This window comes from Centroberyx gerrardi, chromosome 11, assembly GCF_048128805.1.
Source record: "Centroberyx gerrardi isolate f3 chromosome 11, fCenGer3.hap1.cur.20231027, whole genome shotgun sequence".
Lineage (NCBI taxonomy): Eukaryota > Metazoa > Chordata > Actinopteri > Beryciformes > Berycidae > Centroberyx > Centroberyx gerrardi.
The window spans coordinates 6,592,707-6,611,137 of NC_136007.1; the positions used below are offsets into that span (position 1 = coordinate 6,592,707).

General features: G+C 40.5%; 1 protein-coding gene across 4 annotated transcripts; it reads left to right on the top strand.

Moving 5' to 3' along the window:
* The first annotated feature begins 2,953 nt into the window (after positions 1-2,953).
* pitx1 (paired-like homeodomain 1) lies at positions 2,954-17,728 on the top strand. Of its 4 annotated transcripts, none has more exons than XM_071902362.2 (5): positions 2,954-3,082; positions 4,394-4,448; positions 10,691-10,840; positions 12,212-12,414; positions 16,372-17,728. In XM_071902362.2, the coding sequence occupies exons 2-5, from the start codon at positions 4,403-4,405 to the stop codon at positions 16,918-16,920; spliced, it is 948 nt and encodes a 315-aa protein (XP_071758463.1). In that variant the 5' UTR covers positions 2,954-3,082; positions 4,394-4,402; the 3' UTR covers positions 16,921-17,728. The 4 variants fall into 4 exon arrangements, with proteins under 4 accessions (XP_071758463.1, XP_071758465.1, XP_071758466.1 ...); XM_071902363.2 differs by lacking the exon at positions 2,954-3,082 and adding an exon at positions 3,388-3,402; XM_071902364.2 differs by lacking the exon at positions 10,691-10,840.
* The last annotated feature ends 703 nt before the right edge of the window (positions 17,729-18,431 follow it).

The window sequence follows — 18,431 nt, forward strand, 5'->3', positions numbered from 1 at the left end:
TGAGGATCATAGGTGAGGGAGTTTGTTGGGTTTCCTCCATTCAGGGAGGGAGTCGATCCGCGCCTGCGAAAGGCACCATGGGAAGGTCCACCCGAGTTCCCCTTTAATCCCCCCAGGATCCCTCTCACAGAGCCGGGCTTTGCTCCGTGCGCGGCGCTTGGCCGGGTTAAAAAGGAAAGTGTAAAAGGGAGGGATGACTTTCACACTTTCTACCGTGTCTCAGGCCAAAAGAAGGAGGCTGTGAACCGAGTGTGTGGAGCTGGAAATGCGCTTTGTCCGAATAGACGCAGTTTTAGCGCTTGGACTGCAGAAAACAGCCTGAAAGTGTGTTTTCGTTTTTGTTATATAAAGATCAGCTGTGCAAAAGGGATGCTGATAAGGACATTTTTTCTTACTGCCTGAATAATCTTCTAGAGATGTTGGTTATTTTACATTGAATTTAATGTAATGTTTTTATTTTATTATTCTATTTTATTTTATTTTATTTTATTTTATTTTATTTTATTTTATTTTATTTGCATGGCATTATTTGGAGAACCTTCATCAGTGATCCAGTCCTTCCAGGATTAGAGTCTAAATCTACTTTAATCTTGGCCTCGGCTACTTGTGGCCTACTATGTTACTTTGCCTGTTCGGGCCTTCAGTCTATTTATACGAGCGCGCTGCAGCACTAAAGATCTGACCAGACTACTTCAATTTATTTGCTTTAGACAAGGATTCGTATAAATATTTTGTCTTCATCATTTTCAGTGTGTTTTGTCCCTTTCCACTTATTTCCCTCTTCGCCGCTGAGCTGCAGCACACACATACACACACACACACACACACACACACACACACACACACACACACTAAGGCCTGGATGTTTGGATCTAACAACTTTATTTCTTTCAGAAAATATTCACAATATATTTTCTGATCATTTCATTTCAGTGGACGCAACAATTACATTACAATTAGGTTCATAGGCTACGGGACAGAGACAATATTCCTGTAATCAATAGATTTAATTCATTCAAAAACATACAAACGGAACAAAATGGCGGTTATAGATGTATGTTAATATCAGGAGATCAAAACTCGGTTGCTATATAAAGGCTATACTAAGTCATTCGTTAACTTAGTCTCATTTATATTAAGCCGGGTTATTATTTGCCATGACAACTAAATCAGTTACTGAAGAGACAAACTGTGTACTGTCGCAATGCCTTTACTTGCCCAAATAGTTAGGACTATATTGTAATTTAGGCTATTCATAAAAATGATTTATCGCCTATATGTAAAATATTGGGATTTTCCGTGTTTAAAAAGCAAAGTAAAGGCAGCCTAACATAAAACAATACAGTGCTACAGCAGAAACTGATGTGTGTGCAAGTTTGAGACGAGACAGTTAAATCGAAATTATAGGCTGTTTTGATCTTTGTAAAAATAAATAGATATAAAAACAAGAACAATAAAAAGTAAAACAACAGCCAAGGCAGTTTTATTCCACTACATAGCCTACATGAAGTGAGGCAATCTTGGAAATAAATGTTAGAAACTAAACTATTACTTATAACAGCCTAACTATTTTGTCCCAGTCCAAGCCAACCTGTATGTGCGTGCGTTCACGGAAAAGCAATTCAAAATGTGGATTGCACACAAATGATAGGCTTAGTTAAGAGCTAATACACACCATAAAAATTCTTAAGCCTCAACTTTTCACATTGAAACTGTTTTTCTTCACACCCGCTGTCACATTTCACACATAGAAATTGTAGCAAGGCAATTATTAGCCGATTTTGCCTACAGATGGATCGCTTATTAGGCTCAACACCAGAGCCACAGTTTATATAAAAACCTTTTTCAGCTATAAAGTTAAAATAAAACGGCATAAGTCCCATATAGTTCATGATAATTAACTGTTCATTCTGGTTGGCTGCTACGTCACATGTTGAGGCTGAGAGATGAGGATGAGGATGGGGGAGGATGAGGATTAAGATGAAGATGGGGAGGATGAGGATGGAGGTGAGGATGAAGGTGGGAATGAGGATGAGGATTAGGAATAAAATGAGGTTGAGGATGAAGATGGAAGAGGAGGAGGATTAGGATGATGAGAATGGATGAGGATGAGGGCGAAGATTAAGATGATGAGGATGAAGTTGGAGAGGATAAAGATGAGGATGGCGATGAGAATGAGGGCGAGGATGAGGATGAAGACTAGGGACTATGAGGATGAAGTTGGGATGAGGATGAGGATGATGATGGGGATGAGAATGAGGGTGAGGATGAGGACAAAAGTGGGCATGAAGATGATGAGGATGGCGATGAGAATGAGGCCGAGGATGATGATGAAGACTAGGGGCGATGAGGACGAGGATGAAGATGAGGGAGAATGAGAATTGGGATGATGAAGATAGGTGAGGATGAGGATGAAGATGGGGATGAGGAAGAGGAAGAGAATGAGGGTGATCATGAGGACACAAGTAGGGATGAAGATGATGAGGATGGGAATGAAGATGAGGGAAAATGAGGATTAGGAAGATTAGGATGGGGGAGGATGAGGATGAAGATGGGGATGAAGATGAGGAAGAGGAAGAGAATGGGGGTGATCATGAGGACAAAAGTAGGGATGAAGATGATGAGGATGGGAATGAAGATGAGGGAAAATGAGGATTAGGAAGATTAGGATGGGGGAGGATGAGGATGAAGATGGGGATGACTATGAGGAAGAGGAAGAGAATGAGGGTGAGGATGAAGATAAAAGTGGGAATTAAGATGATGAGGATAAAGACGATGAGAATGAAGGTGGGGAGAGGATGAGGATGAGGGTGAAGAAGCTGAGGATGGGGGGGGGGGGGGGGGGAGGGGGGTACAGGGGGGTGCTGGCGTGACGTCACCGCGAGGCGTGCAGAAGAAGGCTGGTGAAGAAAACCAAGGCAGCGCTGCAGAGACGCAACCAAAACCAAAGCGCTCATTATCCTGGACGCAGCGCGCGCAGCACAGACGCTAAAAGTGGATTTACTGAACACCTGCATGGGGAAACTCTGAGGGTTTTTATTCCTTTTTTTTTTCTTTGTCTGCCTCTGCTGGGAACCAACTGGTGAGTAAAACACACAACTACGAACTGACTGAAAACGAGCTGCGGGGGAAACTGCCGTAGAGTTTGGTGTGAGGACGGCCGCCGTCCTGCCTCGGATGCTGCTGCTGCTGCTGCTGTGTTTATACGCGGCAATCCACCCAGTTTAAATATGAGTCACACTGGGGTCCGTGTCGAGCGTGAAAAAAAAAGAGCAAATATTGACACATGCCGACTCACTAGAAAGATGCATGTTGTAGTTCGGGGTCAAACAGGCTTATTTCAGTGACCGGAGCGTCCCATAAACAGCTCGCTGAGTGGATGGAGCGTTACGCGTGGCCACGGTAACGATTTCTGGAGTAAAAACAAGGGCAGGACTTGAAGAAATATCAATTTGCATCTTTGCAGAAGTCAAATCTATTTAGTTTTCAGGATATTACCATTATCAGCAGTGTAACGCTTAGGTGGGTGCATTCACCAATACCCTCATGACTAGAAGCAACATTTGTTATAGCCAGAATTATATTTCCAGTGCACTCTGCCGTGAATATCCAATAATCTCTGACTGACACGGTAAATGAACCAAATGAAAATAATGGGCTGCCGTGTGCGCGCCTGGATGCGTGCGAACACGGAGGAAAAGAAGGGAGTTATGCGAAGATTTACTGTGGACGTAAAGCCAGCAAAGGGATTCCAGCAGATAAGGAGTGTGTGTGTGTGTGTGTGTGTGTGTGTGTGTGTGTGTGTGTGTGTGTGTGTGTGTGTGTGACTGGGATCACTGGGATGAGGCCCACAGCACATTGGTTAGAGAATAAATATTTTATAATAATACAAAGATAGACAGAGTTTCTATTGGGTTTTGGTGTGTGAAGGCATTTGCTGAAGTTGTTGTTTGGTTTGGGGTTGTTGCTTAATGAAAAGCTTGTGAAATAAAGTACATTTTTTGCCTGAGGGTCGCCATAGTGGAACTCCTTTTTTTCCTTTATAACCTTATTTGTAAAGGCAGTTTTCTAAAACAAAAATACAAAGTGTTTCACAATCAAGACAGTCAAAAGGCACAGAAACAAGGTTACTAGAAAATATTGGAAAATACTAGAAAATAAGATTTCCGAAGGTTATAAAGGATTAATGTTGTATCATCCGATTATTTGTCTTATTTTTAGACGGTTTGACGTGTTTTAGTCTGAACTAACCTTAACACCTTCAGCATAGACACAGACATTTGGTTGAAGAGAGACAAAGAAATTGTCTTGTCTTTTCTCCTCAAACACTCTTTAAATTCTTCCACATGCAGGAGAATTAACGTTGATGCAACTTGCTTGTTTTGTTTTTCAGGCAACTGGAATGGAACTGAATCTGTCGAAGAATGTAATTTCTTGCGGGGATCCAGGTATGACTTGTATCTTTTCTCTCATAGACCACTGTATTGCCTTTAAGATAATTTGATTTTTCTGTATAGTTTGTTAATATTTTGCCCGTCAAGTTTGCAAAATTAGAAACGGTGAGGTTACTCGAGCAAAAGGATTCAGGAAGGTCGAGGCCTGCTTCTTGCTTGGCACATGAACCAGTTGAAATTGAGCCCCGTATTGAAAGGTTATTACGGGTTAAACTTATCAGGGGTAAATATCACAACACGTAGACTGTGCGTGTTAACAGTGACTGTACAGATATTCATGATATGCGGTGTATTAGTGCGCAGGGGGTTGTAAGACATGCTGATATGCGGAAATATCAGATAATGAGATGCAAATGACAGAGTGCTGAAATCTAAATGTAATGAGAGCAGACTGAATTTTGACCCGATGTATGGGAGCAATTTTACTGACAGCTGCGATCAGCTTTATTGTTTTTCTGTATATTTGTGTGTTTTATATTTTTGATTTCCTCCAAGTCACAATTCCTGTTCCTGCTGAAGGTAAAATTGCATTAATATTCCACGTGCATCGCCTTTAAATACTGACCAGGTAAAAGTGGATAAACTGTGAGCCATATGGAAAATATACACCAATATAAATAATAAACTGTTTTCAAAATAGAAATTTACCCCATTTTCATATAACTTAAATAAATCTTATACGTATCACTGTAACGAATGCCATGAACAAGTGAGTAAGTTTCATATCACAAATAAAAAGGTGGTTAAACAGTTTGGATGGGTTTACATTTTACACTCCTCTATATATCTGACCAGAGACCAAAGAGCCGTGCCTAAATGGAGAAATCTGGAAAAATCTCGGACTTTTTATGTTTTCATGATAGCAGGCACCACCAGAAGATTTTGAAACAATAATATACAGACTTTACAGACTTTAGAACGGTTTCAACTTAAAGGCCTTAAGATCCTTAATGCATCGTAAACAAACTGGTCGCCTCGCCACAAAGTCAAAACCTCATTATGAAGACCAACTGGCTGATAGAGGCTTTGACTGACAGCAGCCTGGATGTGATAAACCCAGTTTGAGGTTTTTAAATGGATTCTGAAGTTGTGTAGGATCAGTTCAGGTTTGTATTGTCGGTGAGCATTTGGAGCACAATGGACCTGGATTTAAAGTCATGATGGAATCTAAAAGTTGGCATTAGATTAATTATGCAAGTAGGCCTACTATTTTTTCAAAAGTGTGTGAAAGTGTTATAAAAAAAAAAGTCCTCATTATCCACCTTTGAATTTGCAGAATATACTTTACCCACATTTTTAGGCTAATATGATTTTTTTATGATATAGTAAACATCATAGTAAATCGTACCAAACTGATGTAAGTTATATGAGAATAGAGTCTTTAAGAAGATAAAATTCATGCTTTCCAATTTGTTCGTTATTGCTCATCCAATTTTTATTTACAACTGCATCACCGCATGTCATGTTGCTGGTGGTTGTCAGGCTGCGGGTCACGCAGGCCTTGGACCGCGCAGGGAAACCATCACCAAGGCAATAATGTCATCAGCCCCGTCCTTCTCCAGTTACCCGCCGTGTCCAGTTACATCTGCATGGCTGCCTCCCTTTCAATCTGCAGCCCAGCTTTAATTTTCTATATGTTTTTGTTTGGTCCCATGGTATAGGCTTATACTCTGTTTGGTTACCATACAGTGGGACAAAATACATTTTTTTGTGTGTATGTTTGGTGTATGATTAACGGCGGTCGTCGAGTTTATTTTCACTTCTTGGAGGAAAAATATGAGTGTTTGCGTTGCCACTGGCCTTTAACCTGTCCTGCCGGATGGAAAGGCTTTTTAGCTCATCCATCACACGCAAGTGCCCTAAGAACAGAGGAAGAGTCAGAGTGTAGGTAGGGATGGCCTCCTCTTATTCTGGGTATTTAGATTAGCCCCATCTATCAGTCTAATATCTACTCGAATACACAGGATGGTGTAGGATCACAGTAACTAACGAAACTAACCCCACCTAACGAAAAATCACTATGTAGAGTAAATCCTATAATATTCCTATAGGGATTTACAGTGTGGGTTTATAGTGATCTTATCTTGCTTTATGGTATTTTTATCTCCTATGGTATCACTATAATATTACTATAATATTCCTAAAGCGACTTAAAGTGTGTCTGCTATTCTGTGTCACTATAATATCCCTATAATATTCCTATAGGAGGTTACACATAGTTTATAGTCTTGCTGTAATATTTGTATAGTATCATTATGTCTGTAAATGTATTATAAGATTATAGGTATTTTTCTTAAGGATACAGCTACACCACTGCTCTTGAATTAAAATATATTGACCAAACCATTATGCACTCCAATGATACACAATGGACCCACGATAACCCCCCCACACACACACACACACACACACACACACACACACACGCCAATTATGACTCTCAGTCCATTCAGCCTATACTACACAATCTGCATAGTAAATACCAGCTGTTGACACACTGGGATGACCAGGTCCTTGAGGTCACTTATAACAAAACGCGGACATCATTACCCCGCAGAGTCTCCTGGTTACTCATAAACGTGATTGCGTCACCCACAAGGCCTCGTGCTGCCAAACCCGCAAGAAGAACAGTCTTCTTCAGTCCTGGTTTCAGCTTGAATTAGATGAAATTGACTCATTTAGCCAATATCTTCTAACAGTTGCATTTTACGCATTTTGGCTGCAGCTCCTGTCCAGGCGGGGCGATTTGACAGAGGGTTGGGGTTCACGGGGTTTTGCTCAAGGGCACTTCAGCAGGATGTAGGGCTGATGCGGGGATCGAACCTGTTACGGGACGGTCACTGTACCCACCAAGATGCATGGTGGATGAGTTAGTGTCACTTCCCTGTACACTTAAAGTTGCAAAAGGCAGATTATGCCCAAAACACAAAAAATAAAAACTCAAATTTTGTGGAACGGTGAATGCCATTTCTTAGTATTCATATTTCACACATAATTTGATTTCCTTGTTCATATGGCAGGTTATTAACGTGCTGAGGTAACCTGGTAACATTCAATAGGCCCCTCTCTTAAGATACCGCATTGTGCAGAGAGAGGCTTCATAACAGGCTTGCTTTACGCTCGTGAAAAAGCTGAACGAATACACATGGAAAAAGGCAAGTGATTGTTGAGAGGTTGCACAATTGCCTTTTGAAAGGGCCTTCGGGGGAGTTTTCCGGTCGGACGGGGATCTCATGTCAAAAGTCACTGTCACACAAAGGTCGAAAATGCTTAAGCCTGGCGCCGGGACGGTCCGAGTCAGACTGCAGCAGCAGAGGCCCGGGCCCATGTGCTTCACCTGACACATGTAGGCTACAGGCCGAGCAGCAAGTCAACAAGCCAGCCAGTCTCATGTTCCAAGAGACACCGAGAGCCTTTAATCCACACTGTTACAATACGAAATCTGCAATTTGTTTTTATTTTTCTTATACAGGCTTCCAGTTTCCCGCTTACGCGTAATTGCGCATATCACTGTAAATATCCATCTAACAAGTCATTTAGTCACTCAGATCTTATTTTACTTAAAACAAGTGAACAAGTAGGGTGAGATAGTTCCACTTGTTTGAGGATGTTTTATTAGAAAATAAATATTTATATGATTCAAGAAAATTGTTTCAAGTTGATTGGAAACAAGTACAGGCCTAAGAATTTTTTCTCATCCCACTTACTTGTTTTAAGAAAAGTAATATTTAAAGACTCAATACTAGAGTAAATGACTTGTCAAGATGGAGATTTTGCAGGACACATGCTCAATTACGCATGAACTGGAAACTGATATAGACCCTATTAGAAAAATAAAGCCAGATTGAGTATACTCTCTTGGTCTCAAGCAAAATAAAATCCAATATCTTCTGAAATCCCAGAATGAATCGGGCCTGCTTAAGCCTGGGAAGTGTTATAATACCTCACTATAATACCTTACCTGGCGCCATCCTGACGTCAAAATAATTGACAATATGACGTTTCGCCCCCGTATCTTCTGACCAGCAGGCGCCGCTCAGTTACAGTTACAGTTACAGCGCTGAGTTTCTGACAGAGGAACAGAGGAATAGGTTTACAGCAAGCATCTCGTTTCCACTGGGACTGGGATCCGGCCCAGTGCGACACACACTGGAACAGCAAGTCCACATCTGGGCAGATCATGAAGTTACAGACACAGAAATCAGGGTATTAGTTTACTTTAAGTGCAATGTGAGGCATCGCAGGCACTTTGTAAGCGTGGTGGGGATTACAGAGATTAGAGAAATACCATGATATTTTAATAGCTTCCATTATGAATCTGGAAAAACTGAACCGAGGTTGTCCTGACTGTTGATTGGAGCTGAGTTTCAGGATGCATTGTTTTTTTGTTGTTGTTTTTATATATATATATATATTTAAGCAGCATAGGCTTACTCTTTCCCCAACTTGATCTAAATTGCCCCATGTTTTTCTCAGTAAAACTTAATTGTTTTTGGACTAAAATTTGCTCCAATCGATTTAATCTCCATTTAATAGGCTATCACTCAAAAACATCTTTAGTCTGTGAACGGCTGATTCATGATGTCCGCAAACCTGGAAAAAGCCACAGTTTGTGCATAAATGGATACTGAGGTTCAAATATATCCTTAATTAGTAGCTAATGACTTTCCATGTTCAGGTAATCTGTTTGAACTCGTATTATATCTGTAGTAAGACTAATAATCTCACTAATCAAGTCCGTCCAATCATAGTGGGATTTTGTAGGTTGGGATCGAGTGTGGGATATTAATACTTTGAAAGAAAATAGAACATTTGTTATGTGTTATACGGAACTGGTGGCTGTTTGGAGACTAGCGCAGTGCTTGGAGATTTGCTGCATGATTAGAATTTATTCACTGATTTATTTAGCAGATAATAATGTTGGCCCTGCAACAGAAAATAGCCTACAGTAACAGCCAATGGATGATGTGGCACCTGGACAAGACGCAGCAAGATAATGTTGTATAATATAAGAGAGAGAGAGAGAGAGAGAGAGAGAGAGAGAGAGAGAGAGAGAGAGAGAGAGATTCATCTGCGCTCTTTGATCCGCCTCGCTTTTATTAGGCCTGATTGTTTATATGTCGGAGAACAAGAAAAAGCGAAGCAAAACCTCGCTGCCAGTGAGCTGATAGAATGACACTTCACAGTTTACAGTGCGTCTCATTCATACACAGAATAAAGTGTATATTATCATGCACTTTTCATGCGCTGCGCTGAAAAAACAGTAACTGGGCAGGCCCGCGTGGATGGCAAATGTTTATTCAGCTCAGTACATATCCGAGATATACATTGTGTGGGAGTGTGTATATAAGCGCACCCAGCTGCCCGTTCCATTGCGTTGCACTGGACGTATTTCAAACATGCCTGCACGAATAAAAGGCCCATTTTACTCCAAAAAAGCAAAGCGTTGCATTGCTCGCTCCCGTGAGATAACCCCGCTAAAAAAGCGACTGAACACTGCAAAAAATATCCACCGTAACAAGGCATTCAGTCTAGTAGTGAGCCTTAAAACCTTATATATTTTTTAAATAAGTGCCAGCGGGGGAGATAAGTTCCCTTGTTTCCATTGCAGTTTCACCTGTTTCGAGGTTTTTCTTGAATTAAGTGGGAATTTTTTCAGATAAAGCAGATTTTTAATGACAGATAATGACACTTTATTCGAGAAATCTGCTGATTTGCATTGGAAAAAAGTGGAAATATCTCACCTTAATGGCAGATTCTACACTAAACTAAGATTTGAAGCCTCAACGCTGGACTGCATGACTTGTTTGGGTGGATATTTTTTGCAGTGAGCAGCCTTTGTGGGTGGGACTCGCTCTCATTTTGGGGAGGTTAAACGCAGCAGATGGGTGGGTCCCATCTCTAGGTTGGAGAGCCAGAGCTTCCTCTCGGTCACAGCGGGCAGAGGCTTTTCCCTCAGCGGATACGAGCAGAGCGCGCTGGCCCGTCACTGCTGCACAGGGGGAAAAGGGGGCTGTGTTATATTTTTTTTCTCTCTCTCTCTCTCTCTCTCTCTTTTTTTTTCCGAAGAACTAAAATTCTCGTGGAAATCTTGCCTGCACGGTTTTTTATCTTCTCATGCAGCGGTGTGTCTTTGGCAGCGGGTGGATTTTTTGTAGCATAGCTGTTGAGGAGGAAAGCTCCGTGCACCATAGGATTCACCCCGTTTCCTCTTTATACGCATCATTCTCTTCAAGGTGGGATGAATTTGGACAGAATCGCAGAGGCAGTGAGAGCACCGCCGCCCCGCGACGTGGCCTCGACGTTTCATTTACCGAGAACTTCGAACAGCAGTCGAGAAACTTTAGAGAACTCAAGCAGCGAGTCGTCAGACACAGAGTTGGCAGGTACACTGTTGAGAGTGCAATGGCAACTCAGTTCCTTCTTCTGATTGCAATAACAGTTTATTTAATGTCTCCATAAGCACGTTACGGCGGGCTGTCAGAAGCACCCGCTCTGCCAGCGTCGTATCACCTTTATGCTTTGGGGAAAGGAGATATAGACTGTTTGGGCTGACTGGTGAATCCCACTGCCTGTTTATTCTGATTCTAATGACAATTTATTTCGAATGTGAGCTGTCACAGTGGCATAGACAAATAGATAAAATAAATCAAAAGGCTACACGTGCAGTAAATCTTAGCCTCGGTCTATACAGGCCTATTTCCATTCTTTCTACCAGTTTAATAGTCAGGCATATACTATAGACTTTGAAAAGGAAAATAGTCTGTTTTGGCTGATAGATAACTACACCCCATTTCTTGTTTATTGCGCTGAACCAAACACTTGGCAGGATCCTGAGGTCTGTCAAGGAAAAATGTGCATACTGCACAGCCTGGCCTGCTGTCAGTAAATGCATTATAATAAACTATAAATAATAGGCCTTTCTACCGAGCTAAACTAAAAGCCAGCAGGCTTGCACTAACAATAATTCTAGCAGAATCGCAAGCAGCAAGCTGTTCAAATGTTGGCTGTTTATTCTTGTATTCTTAAGGTTTGTCATGTTTTCAGAAAAAAAAAACAAAGGCGCTTTGTGCTCTGCTGCTACCCAAACTGCAGCAGGACAAGAGCAAGAAATGGTTCTCAGTCACTTGATCAAATATGTGGGTAAATTCTCCTCTGTATCACCATGTTAAGATTATTTATGGGGCTTGAATTAAGCATTATGTTGGTCATAAATAGTCCGCCATTCATTGCTTATATTTTTGGTAAACATTCATGGGACTATTCCCTTTTTGCGATTAACCTTCCACGTGTAGACCCTTCAGTTTAATGAGACTATCTTGTTAGGACACGACTACACGATAGCAGGTGGGAGATAAGAGAGGGTAGACCTTGTAAAGAGAGTAATATTGATCTAACAACGTATTCTGAAGCAAATCTAACAGCGAGTCTGACAGAAACAAACTCCAAGACAAATTTGTTAATATTTGACTTTAAGACGTCACTATCCTTTTCAGGCTTATTCTTTGTGTGAAGGCTTTTGAAAATATACTTTTTTAGCTTTGGATTTGCTTCATTCACACGCGGGACGGGCCTTTGCAGTTATAGTTGGCCTAAAGCTTTGGTTGTTTTGCCCGTTGCTTAAAATCTGCAGTCTGAAGAGTTTTGAGGCTTTGGGAGTGTGAATAGTGACATTTGTAGGCAAAAAGGTCAACCATTTGCATGCCACTGAAAGTAGCCTATAAACAATAATTCCCCCCTCTTTTCATGATTCACAGAAAAGGAGAGGAGCGTTGAACACAGAAGCGATGACGGGAACGCGGACGATCCCAAGAAGAAGAAGCAGCGGCGGCAGCGGACTCACTTCACCAGCCAGCAGCTGCAGGAACTGGAAGCCACTTTCCAGCGGAACCGCTACCCGGACATGAGCACCAGGGAGGAGATCGCCGTGTGGACCAACCTGACCGAGGCCAGAGTCCGGGTAAGAGACCGGCAGGCCGTGCGTAAAGCGTGTGTAATGCGTGCGTAAAAGCTATTTAGTAAATATATAAGAGAATTCTAAGGTAATTGGCCAAACGGGTGAGAGAATTCTATGACACAAAATAAATAATAGAATTCTTCTAAGGCATTGCAACAAATTAAAAAGGAAATTCTAAGACCAAATAACCAAATAAATAAAACAATTCTTAGGTTAAAAAAAATCCAGCTGAAACTTGCCGTTAAAGGCTTAACTTCAAGGCTACACTTGGGTATAATAGTTGTGATGATTTCACCGCGATAATTACTTGTTATCACTGACATTATGGGGCAAAACTGACACGGTTGATTTCCCTCCCCGAGCGTTACAGTGGTCAGTCTCTCCACTGAGGATGACGACGCAGACCGGCGGTGATACTTCCCATCAGGGCCTACGAAACACTGTAGTTATGTTATAGGAGTTCGTATCTGCCGTTATGTAGGTCTATATATTCATCACAGACTAGATATGTCTTTCCCCGAGGATTTGGTTTTGATTTTTGTTCTGTGCGCTTATTCAACACTATTATTCCGGTGATGTTTCTGCTAGAAGGCAGAAAACCAAATCTGTGATGTTAGAGACAAGCTGAGGAAACTCCGTTGACAATAAATTGGGGGGAAATTGTAGTGCTAACAGATATTAAGCAGGAAAATGCAACCAACCCTGACTGTAAGCTAGCACATCCAAAAAGTCTCAGTTACACTGTTAAAATACATGTGTCATTTTCAAACACTGGGACAGCAGCATTCAACACAACACAGGCTGAAACTGCACATTTGGCACATATGTTTACATTGATATTAATTAACATGTGTTTTATTGAAAAGTACCACAAATGGAAGCTGTCCTAAACTATTTGGATATGCTGAAAGTGACACATCCTTTTTAAGGGTGTATTTGCTGCTAATGGAGCCAGTGGAGGATTTGTCTTTTTGATGACATCATCACCAGACTGGACCTTGGTTTCTCCCTTTGGAAGAGATTTGTTCAAGCTGCCAAATCTACATGGAACTGTCCAAGATATAGGAGCAACATGTGATTTTATTTATTTAGGGTGGATCTTTCAGCAGTTTTATAGAGAGGGAATCCAATCAAAACCAAGTCCAGTTATGATGGGGGGAGTGGAGTTTGTCTGAAACGGCAGTGAAAAAGGGATGGATTTTTGAAAATGCAGTAACTTTAAATTTAACCACTTAAACAAAATAAAATAATAATGCCTTCATTACACAGCTTTGGTAATATATGTAAATAAACAGGGAAATGAATTCATATTATAGGGCCCCTTTAAAGTATAAAATAGCTGACACAATAACAGGCTAACCAGTGCATTTGCATTTGCATTTGCTTTTCACCACCGCGCTGTATTTACACAGGTCTAAACGCAGGCTGCGTTTTTAGAATTGTCTCACAAAAATGTCTTGGATTGCGATGCAAGAACTGCGCATTAAAAACAAAGCAATTGCAGTTGGTTTTAATTTACAGCAACTGGCGCCTGACGGCTCGGCCTTGCTAAATCCACCGTCTCAAATTGCATTAAAAAATACATACAGCTCTTTTAAGTGCAGGAAAAAAAGTAAAAGTCTCAGAACAAGGCTGTAATACTGGATTTTCTTTTTTTTTTTTTTTAATTCTGGGGCCAAGGCGGAATTAATTTCCAACACTGCAGCCTTTATTTCGCCGAGAGAAATAAACTGCAGCTTATTGACTCGGATCGCCAGGCAGCGCAGCCTGAATATTTCAGATTCATACCTCGTCTTTTAATAAAAGATGTGTGTTTTGACACTTTTACAGGTTTTGGACTTGACCTTTTAATTCCATTAGTATTTAATCAAGCTGGACAGTATTGATATTTTTGAGATTTAACGATGCAATTCTAATCTGGATACTATGTGAATTGTGGGGGGTTAACTATTTTGAATGCCATGAATAATTGGTTTAATTAGCTGTAATGTAGTTTAGACTTGTTTACATTGCATTAAAGCTAGAATATTATTTTCATTATCTCGTGTAGCCTATAGGAAGCTGAAGCCTCAATCCAAGCCTGCATGTCGCCTCTGCAGCTTCTGTCACATCGCTCATGTCTTTGTGGACAATTTGTCAATACCACCCTGTTCCCTGCAGGGCTATAAATAGCCTCTCTGGGCCAGAGAGATGATACTACTTGTAAACTGTTTCTACAGTGAATTAAAAATGACTTGTGCGGGGGATTGTAGAGTGCGGACTAACGGATATTTTGTCAAGTTTTGATAAGGCGTGAGGAAATCCAGAGGCGTTTTTCTGATGGATTTGGATTTATCCTCTCTGTGTGTCTCATTTTTCACTTCAGTTGTTGGTTACATTTTGGACACTCTGACCTAAATACCAATATACTAGCCGGTAATTTCAGTTTATTTATCATTGTAGTGCAATCAGATATTAAACAAAAATGAAAATGAAACCGTCTCATAAAAAGACTCAGACGCATCCTTCTAGCTTACGACAAAACACGTTTATAGTAGCCTACTTTTCGACACGACATAGCCTACTGTATGTTAATAAATACATACATCGACACGTGTTGTTACTAACATATGATGTGAAATATGCTGTATGTTTTGTTGAGATGTAGGCCTAAATAAATATGTGATTCGTTTAAATGTAGCCCCTGAGTGCCTGTAGTTTAACTTAATTTGTCTGACAGTAATTAAATTGCAAAAAAAAAATCTATTTTTTAATTCAATGCAATATTGAGTGTACGAATTCTTTTTTTAAGTGGAATTCCCTCACTCCATTGGCAGACTTTTCATTTGTTTTAAGAAAAATAAGATTTTTAAAACTCTCCAATCAACAGCTGACAACTCCAAATAATTATCACTGAAAAATCAACATTTATTAACAGTGGAAATGTTGCAGTGTGATGGCCTAAACACCAATATCTACCCAAAGAGCAATGTTAGACACAATTTGGAACTAAACTCCTTTATTCCACTGTTTTAATTTCTACAATATTAAAGGTCCCATGTGACTCAGTTTTAATAATTTGGTTTTCAAATCTGGCTCAGGATAAGAATAATGTTCTTCATGATGTTTTGCAAATGAATGTAGTTTAGTTAAAAATGTATTTGTTGAATAATTTTGAAGACTAAGTCCTCACAATACTGGATCCTGATTGGCCGAGAGCAGCAGCTCCTCTAATTCAAATGAGGTAAACCTGCTGAGTGGAGGCTTTCCAGTTCAAATGCTGCAAACTTGGCTGATTGGAAGAATTTTAGTAATTATTTAGTCAGGGAGCCAATCAGGATCAAGTGCAATTGTGATGCGTTTACTGCAATTAGTCTGAAATTTCCTGTAAAAAAAAAACATGGATTTTTGAAAATACAATTAACCACTCAAAATAAAATGTTTAACACTGTCTACATCTTTTATACAAGTAGAGTAAAATTTGAATTCCTATAGGGCTCTTTTAGCAGCCGCCCCAGAGTCATATCAGCTCTGTGAGTGGACAAACAACTCTCCAGTCAACACTTAGAAGTTGTCAACTCCAAATAAATGTCACTGAAAAATCAACACTTCTTGAGCTTTGAATTATGAGGTTGTATCCGGATGGAGTGCAGCTGTGAGATACTGATCATCAGAGATTTGACATCCGATCTGGCAAAACTGTTATGCTGCCTACTTTCTATCTATTGAAATATTGAACCCCAGAAAACACAAGCATAAAGTAACATTCAAAGATAATGAAAAAAGTGGATAAGTTGATCATTTAGATTTAAAAAAAAATAAAAAAGTCAGATAGAACCTTACAATTCCAAGCTCACAATTTAATAACACCATAAAATCTGCTGTGTATGGCGCCCTAAACACCAATCCACCCTATAAGAGCAGTGGAGGTGATATATCTGTTTTAATTCCCGCAACATTAACGCTGTTTCTCTCCTGCAGGTCTGGTTCAAAAACCGCAGGGCCAAGTGGAGGAAGCGGGAGCGGAACCAGCAGATGGATCTGTGCAAGAACAGCTACCTGCCGCAGTTCAGCGGCCTCATGCAGCCCTACGACGACATGTACCCGGCCTACACCTACAACAACTGGACCAACAAGGGCCTCACCCCGGCGCCGCTGTCCACCAAGAACTTCACCTTCTTCAACTCCATGAGCCCGCTCACCTCGCAGTCCATGTTCTCCGCCCCCAACTCCATCTCCTCTATGACCATGGCCTCCGGGATGGGTCACTCCGCCGTGCCGGGCATGTCGGCCCCGGGCCTCAACAACATCAGTAACCTGAACGGCATCGGCACCTCCGGCATCAACTCGGCCATGTCGTCCTCCGCCTGTCCGTACGGGCCGCCCGGCTCTCCGTACAGCGTTTACCGGGACACTTGCAACTCCAGCCTGGCGACGCTCAGACTCAAATCCAAACAGCATCCCACTTTTGGATACAGCGGGTTGCAAAGCCCCGGCTCGAGCCTGAACGCCTGTCAATATAACAGTTGACGGGCCAAAAAGGGGGCCGTAAATTAAAAATAAAAAAAATAAATATATATATATGATAAGCGGACACGGCGTAAAAGCCTATACCTGCGGAAAACAAACAGACAACTAAACTGGATTAGTTGCAATCATTTATTTTTCAAAAAAATGGATTATGCGGGTTGTATGTGTTTACCAATGAACTTGCACAGCAATTGAAATGTCCAGGTTTTTTGGATTTCTTTTTTTTTTTTTTTTTTAATGATGAAGACGTGTTACATTGCTGCATTGTACATATCCTATATAAGCCTAACATAAGAAACAGACAATGGGACAAATTTTGTGCATTTTTTTTGTGCTTGCTTGCTTTGAAGACTGCGGTGGGGGCTTCGACCTAAACACGGATTTGGAAGAAAAAAAAAGTCGAATATAACATGAATCCGGACCCATTAAAAAAAAAGAAGAAATCTATATTGTACATATAAGTAGTCTTTTATATTGCTTCTGTGTGCTTTCTATTTACCGTCTATGCAGGGAGCCACGTTTTACTCCAAAACGCATCCCGTTCAGTGACTTTTACTTTTCTATGTTGTTGTTTTTTTGTTTTTGTTTTTTTCGTCCGAACAGTTTTCGTTTTGTTTGCTGAAATAGAAACCACGCATGTTTAACTTGAGTGCAACGTGTTTTGTACGAGTTGGTAATAATGTAAGACTTTGCAGAAGTAAGTTCATTAGCCTAAACTGTATACAAAAGGTGATTCAAAGTCTTCATGTGTTTATGGTAATATGTTTGTTTGAATAAACTACAGGAAAATAGAGGTTTATTTCAAGTATATTTTAGCCCATTATTTTTTCTCCCACCAAATTAATCTTTTTTTAACGAGAAAAGCCGCACTGTTCCCCTTTTTTGTCAAGAGGGGCAAAATAAATGATGGAAAAATAAATATAGAACAACTTGGCTGAATAGCCTCAGTCTATTGATCCACTCGATTAAAAAGGATTATGTTAAATATACGAAATTTTGTAAAGGATTAAGCGATTAACATGGGACTGCTCAGTATTATCTGGCCTTAAGTCACATTTTGTTTTTTAAAGGTCTGAAACTTATTCCTGTAGGCCTGTTGTTTCTGTGTGTCTTCGCTGCACATTTTACATCAAATAATACTTTCTGTGATGTGAAGGGGAAATCAATTCTCCACAGACATTTAATTTAATTGCTTTTGCCACCAGTTATTTGCCACCAAAACGTCCAAACTGACTACATTTCTAGGAATTAAGTGGATCAATGACTAATGACTGACAAAATATTATTATTATTCAATCAATGTGATAATCAGCAAACTTTATTGCTCACTGGCTCACAGCTTAGACGGAACATTGGTCCTGAATGTTTTTTAGCCAATGTGGTGTCCAAATACATACTGAAAATTTCTAGCTACTTGATCTTTGCTCTTCACCGGACTATAATAATAGGTTACACAAGATTAAATTTGGACTCATTCAGGCTGAGGTTTGGCAAGCAAACACACCTCTCTG

What these genes read in the sequence shown, in the direction of transcription:
- pitx1 (XM_071902362.2), top strand. Translation starts at nt 4,403, where the DNA reads ATGGAACTGAATCTGTCGAAGAATGTAATTTCTTGCGGGGATCCAG. An exon ending in GTCAGACACAGAGTTGGCAG is followed by an intron (nt 10,841 to 12,211) that starts GTACACTGTTGA and finishes CATGATTCACAG; the next exon opens with AAAAGGAGAGGAGCGTTGAA. An exon ending in TGACCGAGGCCAGAGTCCGG is followed by an intron (nt 12,415 to 16,371) that starts GTAAGAGACCGG and finishes TCTCTCCTGCAG; the next exon opens with GTCTGGTTCAAAAACCGCAG.